The 14,393-nt window shown below is 34.1% G+C and overlaps 1 protein-coding gene across 3 annotated transcripts in view; it reads left to right on the top strand.

Annotated features, from left to right (window-relative positions):
• The window catches only part of LOC106783757, a 100,948-nt gene that overhangs the window by 11,753 nt on the left and 74,802 nt on the right, over positions 1-14,393 (top strand). For 2 of the 3 annotated variants that reach the window (XM_014742562.1, XM_014742563.1), the window contains exons 2-5: positions 1,606-1,868; positions 2,133-2,734; positions 2,957-4,187; positions 4,860-4,925. In XM_014742562.1, coding sequence (XP_014598048.1) covers positions 2,481-2,734; positions 2,957-4,187; positions 4,860-4,925 — 1,551 coding nt within the window. In that variant the 5' untranslated portion in view covers positions 1,606-1,868; positions 2,133-2,480. Of the gene's footprint in view, positions 1-1,304; positions 1,432-1,605; positions 1,869-2,132; positions 2,735-2,956; positions 4,188-4,859; positions 4,926-14,393 lie in introns of those variants that run through there. The other variant, XM_014742564.1, reaches the window with a different exon arrangement.

Below are 14,393 nucleotides of genomic sequence, written 5' to 3' on the forward strand. Positions count from 1 at the left end.
AAAAGATATCCGTAAAGGATATCACACAAAATATCGACCGTTGTTATTAAAGTATACAAAGGTTTACATACTACGACTACGACTATGACTACGACTACAAAGATGACGAGAAGGAGTAGGTATATAAACGTAAATGAAGAAGGATAAGAAGAATGTTTTTAGGAAACGTTGAGGGAAATTAATTAGCGAGAAACTCATCTACGCTGACACGTGCGCTTTTCTCCGCAAAATTATTACGTATTTTCTCGTCCGAGGGAGAAAGATTCCTGACCTGGAAAGTGGCTCGACTCGGAAGAACGAGTAAATTAACCGTAAGCTTTCCGATTCCTACGGTCCCAGAGTTGTCAGGCGATCGTTATTCCTTCTTTCACGTACTTACTTACTTATTTACTTATTTATACTTACTTATATACATAGAGATAGATACGTTTCGTGTTACGAGTTAAAAGAAAAGAAAAATAATATATCCCGCAAAGTATTTTAATGTATCATCGTCATTGTCATGATTTTTCGTAACTCGCGTATTGCTCTTTCATTTTTTTTCTTTTTTTCTTTTTTCCCCGATTAAAAGTCTCATGTTATTATTTCTTAATCAAATATTTCCCCGACACCCCTCTCCCTTCTACCCCCCGAAATGTCGAATTTATCGTTCGCAGTTATAAGTTTGAATGCGACGTCACGCACGAGATCGCAATAAATTAAAGTAAACTTTGCGTGAGTGTTTTGTCTTACCCTTCTTCTTCTTCTTCTTCTTCTTCTCTTGTTGTGTTGCGATTACGTTATTTCGCGTTGCGTGTCCATTGTCGTAAATTTATTTCTTTACTACCTCGGGACTTCTCTGCTCCTTCGTATCGATGCCTTTTTTTTCTTTTCGTTATTTCTTATTTTTTTTTTTCCGTTTTATTTCAACATTCGCACGCACGAAGTGTCACGATACATTGTCGTTTTCTTTACCACGTATGTATTAATGTATGTATGTATGCATGGATGTAGCTGTACACCCAATTATTACAGTTCGACGATTCTCTCTCCTCCTCATTTCGAATTGTAAATAATAATATGCTGAATTAAGAGAAATGCGATAGTTAACGAACTGATATATATACGTAATCGGCTTTGTGACTTTGTAAGATTGCATAACAACAGTAAGAATAAAAATAAATTAAATGCTGTCTCCTACTGTTGGTATATATCTCTTCTTCAAAACACAGATGCAATAGTTTCCATTCGAATTCATATATCCATAAACGAACGTTCCATTTCAATTTGGTTCATTATCAATTTACCTACATAATATAACGATCAATCGAATTATACTTATTCGAATGAATTGCGTAACGTTCGATGAGAACGATAAAATCGATGTTAGATGTGTATGGTGTACCGTGCAATTTTTTTCTTCTGGATAAATGTTGTTACCACTGTATACAGGTGTGTATACGTTACCTCATCGATATATTTTGGAGATTATCTACCTTTTTCCTGTTTTATTTTTCGTGTTGAACGTTGTAACGATGCTTAATCTCGTTTCGAATCGTTTCTTCTTTTTTAATCATTCATTTTAATCGATTGACCTTGCATTTTTTTGTTTTCTTTTATTTTTAGGCGTCAAATGGATTAATCAACGCGCAAGCCCAGATCCGATAATTCTCGTGAAAGAAAAATTCTCTAATTCATGAGGACGATCAACAACAACCAACCTTCCCCATTTGACGACGTAACGATGTAAAGAGAAAAATGTAACTCGTCGTTTTGAAGAGAGGAATATTACGCGAGGCGCAAGAAAACAAGAAAAGGAATTAATGCAAGAGAGATAGAGATAGAGAGAGAGAGAGAGAGATACAACAAAATATAAAGAAAAGAAAAAGGTTCGTAAAGACGATCGAAAAAGAAATTTTCGATAGATCGTTTGATTACATTCTCATTTGGGTTGCTTTTTTCAAAATCGATTCGAAATCTTGTTTTCTCGATGTTTATTTTATTTAATTTTTCTTTTTGTTTAGCGAAAAACAAAGTATTCCATCGATCGATACAATTTTTAGAGTAAAAAAAAAAACAAACAAGAGAAAAGCAAGAAAATAAATAATTAAAAGATTTCGTTAAATTTAGCAATATCAATTTTTCCTTTGCAGTGTCGTAGCTGTTTCGTTTTTGGTTTGGAGAAGGAAGGAAGGAAGGAAGGAGGGAGAGAAGGAAGGAGAAGCAAGAAAGTTAAGAAATAGAGAGTAAGAGAAAGAGAGAGAGAGAGAGAGAGAGAGAGAGAGAGAGAGAGAGAGAGAGAGAGAGAGGGTAATATTATTTGGAGAAATTTGAGCCGTCTGGAGTATTCGTCCTTAGATTAAAAGTGTTGGAAGCTCGTTCGATATTCGAGCATATTATTGAAAGATTTGCTTTAGAGAGCAAAAGAGAAAGAATATAAAAGAAAAATTAAAATAATAATAATAATAATAACAATAATAATAATAAGATAATAAAGCAAGATGTATAGCGATCCGAATATTTGTGGTATTGGAGGAGCGTCGACGAAGGGAGACGAGGTAGAACTTGTGAGCAGGTTTTTGGCACCACTTTGCGCGAGGGATGAAACTGCGAGAAACATTGCATTAGCGGCTGCAAGGAGTACCGTCGAGGGATGGTTAGGTGGTGTTGGCAGTCCAAATCAATGGGAGGAAGCTACCGGTGAAATGAAGGACAACAATCACGCATCCGGAAAGTTCAAGGGTCAGGATGGAAGGTTAGTTAAATATTTTAGAAAGAATTTAATTATAATATTTTGAAAGAATTTATAAATGAATAGGTATCTCTCGTAATTGTGAAATTAGATTGCGGTATATGTTTACGATTATATTGTATCTCGTTTTAACCGGTCGATCGATGTATCTATAAATGTAATTTCTTTAGAGCGGATTAGATATCGTAATAATGAAAGAGTACACGTATTCTCTGTGTCGAAAAGGTACGACATGAGCATCGAGCGTTCACCCTCGAAATCCAGTCCGAAGAACGTAAAGGAACAAGCGTCATCTCCGGATACATTTAGAAGCGACTGCTTTTTTCCGCAAAGTGTTACGGAAAATCTTGTTTTTCCGGAAGACGGTGGGACCGAAATTACCGAAAGATATCCCTCGGGTTCGTTCGATTGCGTAGACGGTGGTCGTTTGGGTTCGAACGAAAGTTCGAGCTTTGGCACGCCGATCGAGAGAAGGAAATACATGGGTGGTGGTGGTGCTGTTGTTGTTGGTGGTGGTGGTGGTGGTGGTGATTCCGCGGACGGGAACAGATCGGGTCGTTCCACTTCCTCGGACGAGGGGAAAGGATTCAGGATCGAACAATTGGCTGGCAAGTGTCGCAGGTTCAAGGACACCGGCACCGGTGAGACCCGTTTTGCTTCTAGCTGCGACAACGAGAGAAAGTATTTGATATCATCGTCCAACGAGAGGTTGAACGAGTTCAATCAAGAAGATAGGATACCGAGAACTAAGAATTCTATCAAGGTTAAAGGGGCTAAGCAAAGACAACCGGAGGAAGATGATTTGGATTTAGATACTAGGATCTATGGGAAGAGTCCAAAATTTGACGAGAATCTCGGCAATGCATTTTTCGATCGTAGGAACGTTAATTTCCGTTCGAAGAGTAGCGATCTTCTCGAGCGTAATAGGTATCGTACGGAGGATACCGAAATAATTGGGGGGAGATCCCGCGACAGGGTTGTTTTCAATACTCTCGATGGATTTGATAACGATAACGCTAACGAAATTTATCGGGATAACGAAATTCTCGTTGAGGATGCTAATTTCGAAAATTCGGAAGACGATCTCGACGATGGCAATCGTCCAAATTGGCGAAGATACGAACAACAACAACAACACCAACAACAACAGGAACAGGATTGCCTTAGGAAGAACGAGGAGAGAAAATTTAGTGCTGGTCAGATAAAAAGACCTCTATCGCAAGACGAAGACGTATCGTCGAAGAGCGGCAGAGCCCTAGACAGTCCCGAAGTTACTCCTGGCGATGTCGGTAGGATGCTTAATCTTGGAAATGCTTTAGATGGCCCGAGGCAAACTCAAGCGAACAAATATCTCAGCCTGGTGACGCTTCATCTACCGGTGATACTAAGGCTCAGCGTTAATTGTCCTTTTCAGAACGTCAGGATAAAATGTGCTGAAATACTGGAAATGGTCAAGGTAAGTTTTTGTTATCCAATGTATCATCATCTACCAATCTCTCTCTCTATCTTTATCTTTCTCTCTCTTTCTCTATCCTACTTTTTAATGAATCGATCGATATTTATATTCTAATTCAACGAACAAATATTCTTCCCAATGCCCAACGAATATTCTCGTGTTTGAAACGGGAAAGCGTGAAAAACGGGACATAGCGGGACGTTATATAAATGGGAGCAGCTTTCCGTAGTTATTTGGGAACACTCTCTCTCGAACTCTGTTCCAAAAATATCTTCCTATTTTGTCGCCAAAACGGCCTACCGGTACAAACCGCGTTCGTCGACGTTTTATTAGCATCGTCAATTGCACTTGAAAAATAAGAACGGAAACGTGAGTCGATAAAAACTTGCACGTACAATTACATATATATATGTGTGTGTGTGTGTGTGTGAATGTATGTAGTATGAAAGAAGAAAAGCTTCGCATAAAAACTCGTAACGGGCGGCTCGAACCCCACGACCCTGAGAGAATAAGGAGTTCTCTTGTTCTTTACCGATTTCAAGCTAGTCTAAATTTTCAAGAAGTCTGTCTATTTGATCTAAAGATTTTTCACGATATATATATATAACTTTCATCTCTGAATTTTTCAACGTCGATTGATCGTTATTTTTTCTTTTTTTTTTTTGTTTACAGGATAGAGGATTACCAGTACCAGAACCGGCCTTCGATGGACCCAGTGCCTTCGTTCCCACTTCCGAGGTAAGTCATTTGCATAATACGCTAATGTAATTATTTTTTTATTTTTTTTTTATTTGTATAACAAAATCTTTTTAATCTTTTTTTTTATTTAAACCAGATTTGCGAGACATTACGATTTAATAACCGAATCGTATAATTTCATACGAGATAAACGTTGAATTATGTAATTTTTTATTAATTTTATTTTTTCTATTAGAAAAGAACAAGAAATACAAAATAAAAGCAATGAAAATGACGTTCGTTAGAAACAAATATAATACAAATTGTGTTAATCCTTGAATGGCACCGATAATCGTTACTCTCTCATGTATTTATTAATAGTTGTACGTGAAAAGGAACCAATGAATGATTGGTTACCGCGCGAACGAGGGAGTGCATAGCATCGTATTTATTTGTCCCCTGGTAACCTTCAATTTAGTTTAATTAAGAACAATTAAGGACTCTCTTGTCCGCGCGAGCTCTCATAACACTTTGAAGTTGCTAATTGTAGGAACCTTTCCGATTGTAACTACGAATCATCTGATTGCATAGTATTTCACTTTTCTTTTTCTTTTACACATTTTCTTTCACACAAATCTTTAGAGAAAATTTTATTACTTGTAATATTATTATATTATATATAATTATATACGATCATTGAATATTATCTGTAAATAAGATAAAAAAAAGCCGATGCATTTCTTTTCAAATAATTAATTTTCCCTTTTTTGTTTGCTTTTCATCAAATCAGTTTTCTCTAATGTCGGTTTAAAATCTCAAAGATTTTTGTTATTACTTTAATAAAAAATTCATTTTTGTGAATATTTGCATATATAAAATGTTTGAATGAGTAGAGAAAAATGTAAACGTTAGTTAGATATATTTTAATTATTTTACAATTAGAGATATCACGGGCGGGGTGTATTATTATTTACTCGGTAGAAAAAAGAGGAAACAAAAAAAATATAAATGCATCCTTGAATTTGCGTTCTAGAGTGCGCCATGTTCCCGCCCATGATTCGAACCATGAACTACGTCGGTAATTCAGTTTTTTCGATTATATAGAGTGAGAAAGTCGTCGTCGTCGTCGTATCTTCAACGACGTCTACTCGTGTACCACATGCGACGATGAAATGTTAGTTTGTAGATTGTACAGATGGCGTGTCGTTCAGTTGCAATCGATTTTATTTAAAAAATTTTTAAATTGTTATTTATAATTATTTGTTTTTCTTTTTTTTTTAATTATCATTACGAATCCTCGATGAGAATAAAAAAGAAAAAGAGACGTATTTTAGGTACACGTTAAAAAATACGAGATAAGAAGAAACATGACAAATAATTGAAATGCAAATTGTTGCAGCGCATTTTATTACTCGAAAGATTTTTTTTTTTTTTTTTTATTAAATTTACTTAACACACATTATGTATGTCGTAAATAAATTACCATAGTCTTTCGTTATTCAATACTTTATTTATGAGATAAACAACGGTGAACAACGTATCGTTCAGATTGGTTTGTACATGCTACCGTTCGTTTTACATAGATTAGTCACTCTTGCGTGCCACGAGTTACAGGAAAAACAGGTTCTTTTAAACGTTTTTTTTTTTATTATTATTATTGTTATTATTATTATTATTTCAAAAAGGTTGGATTATTACTCGTTATCGTAAAAATTGCATACACCGCATGGTCGCATTTAATTGCACTGTTTTTAAAAGAAATTACAATGACTTTCCGCATTTATTTTTGACAAAAAGAAAGAAAGAAAAAAGAAAGAAAGCAGGAAGGAAAATGATAACGTAAAAATTAAAAAAAAAATAACATAAAGGAGATTCGATAGATTTAAATTTAATTTACGTATGAATTTATATCACTATAGATATTCTTTTGAATCTCGCAAATCTGGTTTGAAGATTCGATCTTCGTATTTTTCAACGAGTTTTTAAATAAGTATCGAAAAACTATAATATTTATTGACTGATTATATTATATATTATTCGTATACCGTATTATATATTACTACGTATACCGATTGCGAAAAAGAAGAAGAGAAAATGTATTAAATTTCGTCAACCCATCAAAGTTTTTTTTTGTGTTTTCGTTTTATTTTATTTTTTTTTTTTTTTTTTAAAGAAACTGCTTCGTTATCGGATATATATATATTTTTTTTTTATATCCTCGAGTTGTGGTGATCACTAAACTGTGTCGATTTAATTGCATATGTACGTCGACGTGAAAGAATATCTTCGAGATGGTTAAACAAAAAAAAAAGGTAAGTAAATATAATATATATACATATATTATTTATATTAAATTACACACATATATGTCTGTAAATACCTCATATCGTGACGTTTAATTAAATCTATTATTTTTCTTCCACAAAAAAAAAGAAAAGTAAAAAAAAGCATACAACAATTATCTTTTAAAAAAAACAACCATTACAGTCGACGTAAAAGTATGTTCGATGTATTTTCCTAGACAAAACATTCCACAAATTCCAAAGTATTGTGTCTTTTATCTAATCCAAAGTTTTTAAGATCGAGATAAGAGATTAGTTAAAGGGTAAATCTTGTATGAGGGGGGTGGGCAGGAGGGGGAGGGACTTGGAAGAGAGGTATGGGTTCGTATTTTACAAATCGATCGAAATTTTCAGTATGTCGTATAAAACTGATGGTGTTTCTCGTCTAGCTTGGACGATCGAAGTTCGCAAGGTTTCGAAGAGAAATGGTGTATAAGCTGTGGGGAAGAGGAAGAGCTGGAGGAGGAGAAATGCAAGCGGGGGGTCGGAAGGGAAGAGGGAGTGTATGGCGGAGAGGAAAGGGGGACGTAAGTGAGAAACGACGGAATCATAGGGCAACTTAGGGGTACAGAGAGAGAGAGAGAGAGGGTTAAGAGAAGATTCTAGGGAGGGAGTTAAGGGTGGGGTGGTGGGGTGGGGGAGGAGGAGGAAGAGAAGTTAAAGGGAATCGTGCTTGGGTCAATGCAAGTTACAGCTAGCTCCACCAGCCGCAAGTGGCTTTAAGTGGCTCGTATACAAGCTCCATTAAAGGTCTAATTGAATCTCTTTCTATCCCCCCATGCTTCTTCTACTTCTACACCCTACCCCTCGATCCCCCTCCCCCTATTCCCCTTCCCTTTAGCTCCTCCTCATCCTTTTCTTTTCGTTCCTCTTAACAACCCCCCCCCCCCCTGGATCCTTTTTTTCCTTTATTTTCTTTCCTTTCTCTCTAGGAAGACTCTTTTGATATTATCCGAAATGTTTAGAAAAGTATCACGAAAAAAAAAGTTAATTTGTTGTCAATGGATGATACGATTAATCATCCAAATCTTTGTTCAATATGCGATCCGTTATTTATACATTTATTTTCAATTGTCTATTTTAGATCACGTTAATTGTGTTTTTTAATGTAAAGATTTTTCATCTATTCAACGATCACGATCTCTTATTATTCTACGTTGAATTTCATGCACGCGAGACGAGTAGTAGACGAGATGTCAGAGATTAGATGGAAAAGGTTAAATAAAGAGAGAGAGAAAGAGAGAGAGAGAGAGAGAGAGAATCAGTGAATAGTTGAAATTTGTCATGTAAATCCTCTTTTAAATTTATTTTAAGAGCACGATTCTGGTATAGTTTAATATCGTTAAATGTGTACGTGTATACGGGTGGTGGGTGTGTTTATGCGAGTGTTGCATGCACGACGTATACGTTTAAATAAAAGGGGGATTTCTTTTATCAATTTAATCGTATAATTTAATACAATTATTATTATTTCTCTCGTCTTATATTTGATAAAATACTTTTCTTTATTTATTCATCGTTTTCTCGTATAATTTCAAGCATTTAATAATCCGTTATATAATATAATTTTATAACTTAATCGCGGATGTTTTTATGATTCCATCCTATTATCATAGAATACATTTTATGTTTTAGATTTGAGAGAGAGATAGAGAGAGAAATGAACGGAACTTCGGTCGCGATGAACTTCGCGACCGAGTTTACATACGTGTGTTCTCGACAGTTACAACGGCTGCATACTCATGTATGCAATGATTTCGCGATAGTTTAAATAAAACCGGTATACGAGCCAGGAAAATATTATTTTCTTCCTTATTTTGGTTTTTTTCTTTCGCAAATAATTATCGGGTGTAAGGAACGTAATACCGATAATATTATAGGTTGTTGTTTTAAAAGTTTCTTAATTCCTTTTACACGCACTATATTTTGATTATTTAATATTCGTTTGTTAAGTTAAATGCGTTCTGTATTATTGTTCTTTGTATCGTTCATAAAGAAAATATATCAAATAAAACGTATCGTGCGTGTAAAAATTATTGAAAAAAAAAAATTAAAAAAATATAGTAAGAATCTTTTGGAACGATCCAATATAATAGAAATATAGAATGGTTGGATCATTTGGTTTGGATGAGAGGGCGAGTGAAAAATAGAAAAATAATCGGAAGAAAATTGAGTTGGATTTTTATCGTAGTTATGAAACACTTAAGTACACTTTATCTTAGAACTACGAAATTTCCAGGTCATTGACTTAACGTAGGAACGCATTATTGATAATCTTGCGCTCGACTTTGTACGATTATTTCTTTTTTTCCTTCTTTTCTTCTTCTTCTTTTCTCGTTGCACTTTACTTTCACTCTTGTTTGATTTTAAATTATTGGACTTTGTTCAATGCGACATTTATTGTTAGTGAGAAAATACTTGCGAAGATATTTATACGACATTATTTAAGAGATCAAATGTGCAATTCAAATGAACGTGTATTTGAACTATAATACTTTTTTTCTTTTTGGCTACATCAAAAGTCGTTTATAATTTACGTAAATGATATGCAAACAATTAAAGCATGACCGATTTTCCATACGGTTTGTATGGTGATAATTAAAAAAAAAAAATATGAATAAACATTTGAATTGCATATATTTTAATAAGTATATTATGAAAATCGTAAAAAGAAGAAAATAAAAAGGGGAAAAAAAATACGTGAATAAAATAATCTAAAAGATAATCAGTTTAACGTTATAATAATAATAATAATAATAATAATAATAATAATAATAATAATAATAATAATAATAATAACATATTTGATAAGATTTATTTGAAAATTTGATAGGGGCGTTTAAGGTTTCTTTTAAAAACATCGTTCGTGATTAAAAGCTTTTGAACGATAGGGTGGTAGTAGAGGTGTTTTTAAGTAGTTCGTGCTTTCTCCACCGTGCAAAATGGGAGACTAGGCGGCAATTGCACGGTTGTTGCTTGTTTCTGACGTGCTCCAGATGGTAATAATAACTCTTCGAGCACACGTCGTGGTTTTCGCGTTATCTGAAACTAGAAACATCAGCGTGCGAAATATAATCGTGTTTTATGTAAGCTCTATCTCTCCCTTTCTCTTCTTTTTATTCATCTTCTTTATATACAATGCCAGTAACACACACGTGAACACACGTGAACACACGTATGCACGCACGAATGCACGCACACGATAGGGGGAAAGCTTCAGAATTGGTATTATTTGTTATCCTTATCGACGATCCTATTTCTTCAACCATTTTTTATTTTTTACGAACACGGTTACGCTTACTTCTCGTATTTTACTTATCATTTCTAATCGTAAATCATACTCGTCGTGTACTCGTGAGATTCGTCATTGCAAATTAGAAAATTCATTTACATATCAGTAGTAGTAGTTTGAAGCATTAGAATTGTTTGAAAAAGATGTGTATTTTATGGGGAAAAAAAACAAGGTGGAAAGGAGGGGGGGAATGTATTTCCTTTTCCTACAGAAAATCATCTTATCGGAAAGTAAGCTTTTTCTCGTTCAACTCAGTCAGCGTCTTTTCAATTGTTCAGTTTCACCCTCGTTATTCGCGGAACAACCAAGTTGTTTATCTCCCTCGTCGAAGAATTTTCTAACGTGGCGTCTGCTCGAGGCCAATTGTGTCTACGGATATATATATATATATATATACATGCAAAGTATTACAAGCTACTGTAATTCTCCTTGTGTATCTCGATGGAAACTTTACTTTGAACGCAAATTACGTTTTCATCCGTTAGACGACGATGGTACACCTATCTACTTATATATATATATATATTTACTACTCTCTATATTTTCACGTTCGTTAAGATAATCCGATGGTTGAAGGGAAAGCAACCCTTGAATCTTTCAACCAGGCAACGATCTCTTTCTTTTTCCCTTCGAAATAAAATATTCATTTTCGTAATGGATGTCCGAAAATGACACGAAAATATACTGTTCGAGAAGAAGGTTCACCGCGTATGTGAGAGTGATCGAATAAATGTTACCAAATGACGTTTCTCGTTTCATCGAATGCAAGGTCGACAGAATTTTTTGATACGTGTTCTCTTTATCTATCTTTCTCTCTCTCTCTCATCGCTTATGACATGGATATTTCGCAGCTATTTATTTACGTATGCTATGCATCTATCTATTTACAGATGTACACGTAGTTACATGTATTCCTGCGTTACCTTGTAGTAGTTGGTAACTTTGACGATCGATACTCGTTCCTGAAAGGCTACTAGCGTGTATCGATCATCCCTGCATTTTGATGTATGATTATATAGTAGTTATTATTTTCTTTTTTTTTTCCTCTTCTCTTAAGGTCATTTCGTTAAGTTCTTCTAAATTTTAAATCAACGATATATCGATCTATTTCTCTTAGCACCTATCAAACGGTATATCTTAACAATCTCTATCGCGAGATATACTCTTCTAGATAAATAAATAAATAGATAGATAGATAGATAGATTGGAGATAGATAATTAATCGTATACGAGCATATGAAAAAAAAAAAAAAAAAAGGAAATAGATCAATGAAATAAGACAAGAAAATGAACAAATAAATCGATACGATTATTATCTTCCCACGTGCTAATAACTTATTACACATTCTATAATCATGATTCTACTAGTTATAGGAGGCTCGTATCAACGGCGTTTCTTATTGGACCACGTATATATATGTTTATATATATATATATCTCTAACTATGTATAATTTCGGCATCAGTATAGGAATATTCGGCCCACGTTTCATTACTACTTGACCCCTCTTCAAGATAAATCAAATCTGATCTTTAATAATCATTGACCTCGTCGAAGTATAATCATTCTATTCTCATTTGTATTTGCTTTGTATTCCCACCTCCCCTCTCCATTGATTTTTGTTTTTTTACTTTTCTATTACACACGATTTTATTTTAACTTCGTTCTTGATTCATCATCGAAGGGAGGGGGGAGGTAGAGAAAGAAGAAAAGCAACTTCTTTTTAACAACTTTTAAATATAATATCGACAAGTATTCAAAGCTCAAAGTTATACAAAATATACGAATGAACGGATACGTACATACATTCATACATACACAAATACATACATATATATATATATATGTATTTAGTCATAGTACGCATCTTTCGTTCGACAGAAAGTCGGTATTGGGAAGAAAAAAGAAAATAAAGTGGTTTGCATGTTCACAAGAGGAAGAAAGGAAACGAAGGGATGGGAAGGGATGAAAAGGAAGGAAGGAAGGGAAGGAAGGATCTATCGAAAGGAATTCGATTCTATCGATTCCTTTTCCTTTTGCTATATAAGACCATTCGTTCGTTTTCGGTCTCTCTCTCTCTCTCTCTCTCTCATACTCTGGTCGTTAGGTAGAGGGTTTGGGATGGAGGGGAGGAGGGAAGGAGAGAGAGAGAGAGGGGGGGGAGATGACGAGGAGCGCTTGCTCGTCGTTCTTGCGTTCATTCCAGCGTCAGGTACTGTAGAGGTTACACGTGTTTTCAATTCGATCCGTTGGTTTGTAACTTGTCGCGTATAAAAACGTGCCTTTTTTTAACGGAGAAAAAAGAAACATAGACGTCCTTCACCTTCGTGAGTGTGTGTTTGTCTGTCTACTATTCGTCTGTCTGTTTATCTATCTATCTATCTATTTATCTATATATCTATCTTACCTAGTTCATATTCCTAGACGACAAGTGTTCATTCTGACACGATTCGTACTTTGCCTTGTTCTCGATTCTTCAACGGCCAACTTGTTTTCCACCTTGAAGGACTCACGTGCTTCCTACGTTGGATTCGTGTGCTGAAAAGAGAGAGAGAGAGAGGAAGAGAGGAAGGGGGAGAGAGAGAGAGAGAGAAGCCACGTTGCGTCATATAATTGTTCTTCATTCACCCACGCATATATTTTTGTTCTCTCTCTTTCACACATTTATACTTAACCACCAGCCTACATCTTCTTTACTTCGTTATATACGTTATAAGTATGTATTACTATACACACATGTTTATATATTTATATGTATATATATATATTTGTTTTTTTTTCTTTGTTTTAAATTGTTATTTTCATATTACATATTAGAGGGGGGGTGGGGGGAAGCATTTCCGATTTGATTATCTTATTTATATTCGTGTTATCGGTTTTTTAAAGATTTATCAATGTATTTTCTTAACGATTAGGTACGAATGAATCTACGCTGAATTTGTTGTTCGTTTTCTTTTGTCTCTTTTAAGAGATTGTTTTTTTTATTTTCTCTTTTTTTTTTTTTCTTCTTTTTCTTCCTTCTTCCTTCCTTCTCATTCGTTCTCCTATCATCCCCGCAGTATTTTCCTGGCTTACAGTTCGAATTTATTTCGTTAGAAATATTAGATTGGCAACTAAGTCCTTTTTCTTTTATTTTTATTTTTTTTTTTTTTTTTTTGTAATTTTAATTTTAATTATAATTATAATTATACTCGATGAGTTTCTACGATCCGTCGACCGTAAGCATCTTTTTATAGAATGACATTCAATGTCTACGATCTACGAGCTCCAAGAATAAACGTAACATCTTATATTTAGATTCAGATGATCGAAGTACTACGCGATGTAAAGTTTTCTGCTTTTTTATTTTTTTTTTCTTCTTCTTTACTTTACTTTTTATTTAGATTTGTACGAGATCGATTATTGAATGTAATCGAATATTTATGCAATTCTCGCATTTATTTATTTCGTTATTATTATTTTCTTTTATTTATTTTTTTATTTATTTATTTATTTATACGAAAATGTTGAGTGTAACTTTTTTGTAAATTTTGTTCCTCGTTCGTATGCGGTTTAGAAAAGTTTCCGTTAGAAAATTCCGACATATATATTTTGTAAGAATAAACTTTTAACGTTACTGCATTTAGAAAATACAAACTATAATCTGACCTGCTCTCAGCAGATCGTCCTGAATTCTTAGAATTAGGGTTTTCGGATAATAGGTAGGTTGCTGCATGCTGTGCGAGCGGAAATAACTTTTGCCAAGGGGTATCTACGTGGTTTGGTTAAAAATTCATGAGCTTGTCCTTTTTAAAAAAAAAAAAAAAAAAAGAAAAAAAGAAAAAGAAAAATTCGATAACTGTGTTGAAAAATAAAAATGAATATTGATCGGTAAAAAAGAATTGTTTCTATCTT

Source organism: Polistes canadensis, unplaced genomic scaffold, assembly GCF_001313835.1.
Source record: "Polistes canadensis isolate GaletaPanama2010 unplaced genomic scaffold, ASM131383v1 scaffold_25, whole genome shotgun sequence".
NCBI lineage: Eukaryota > Metazoa > Arthropoda > Insecta > Hymenoptera > Vespidae > Polistes > Polistes canadensis.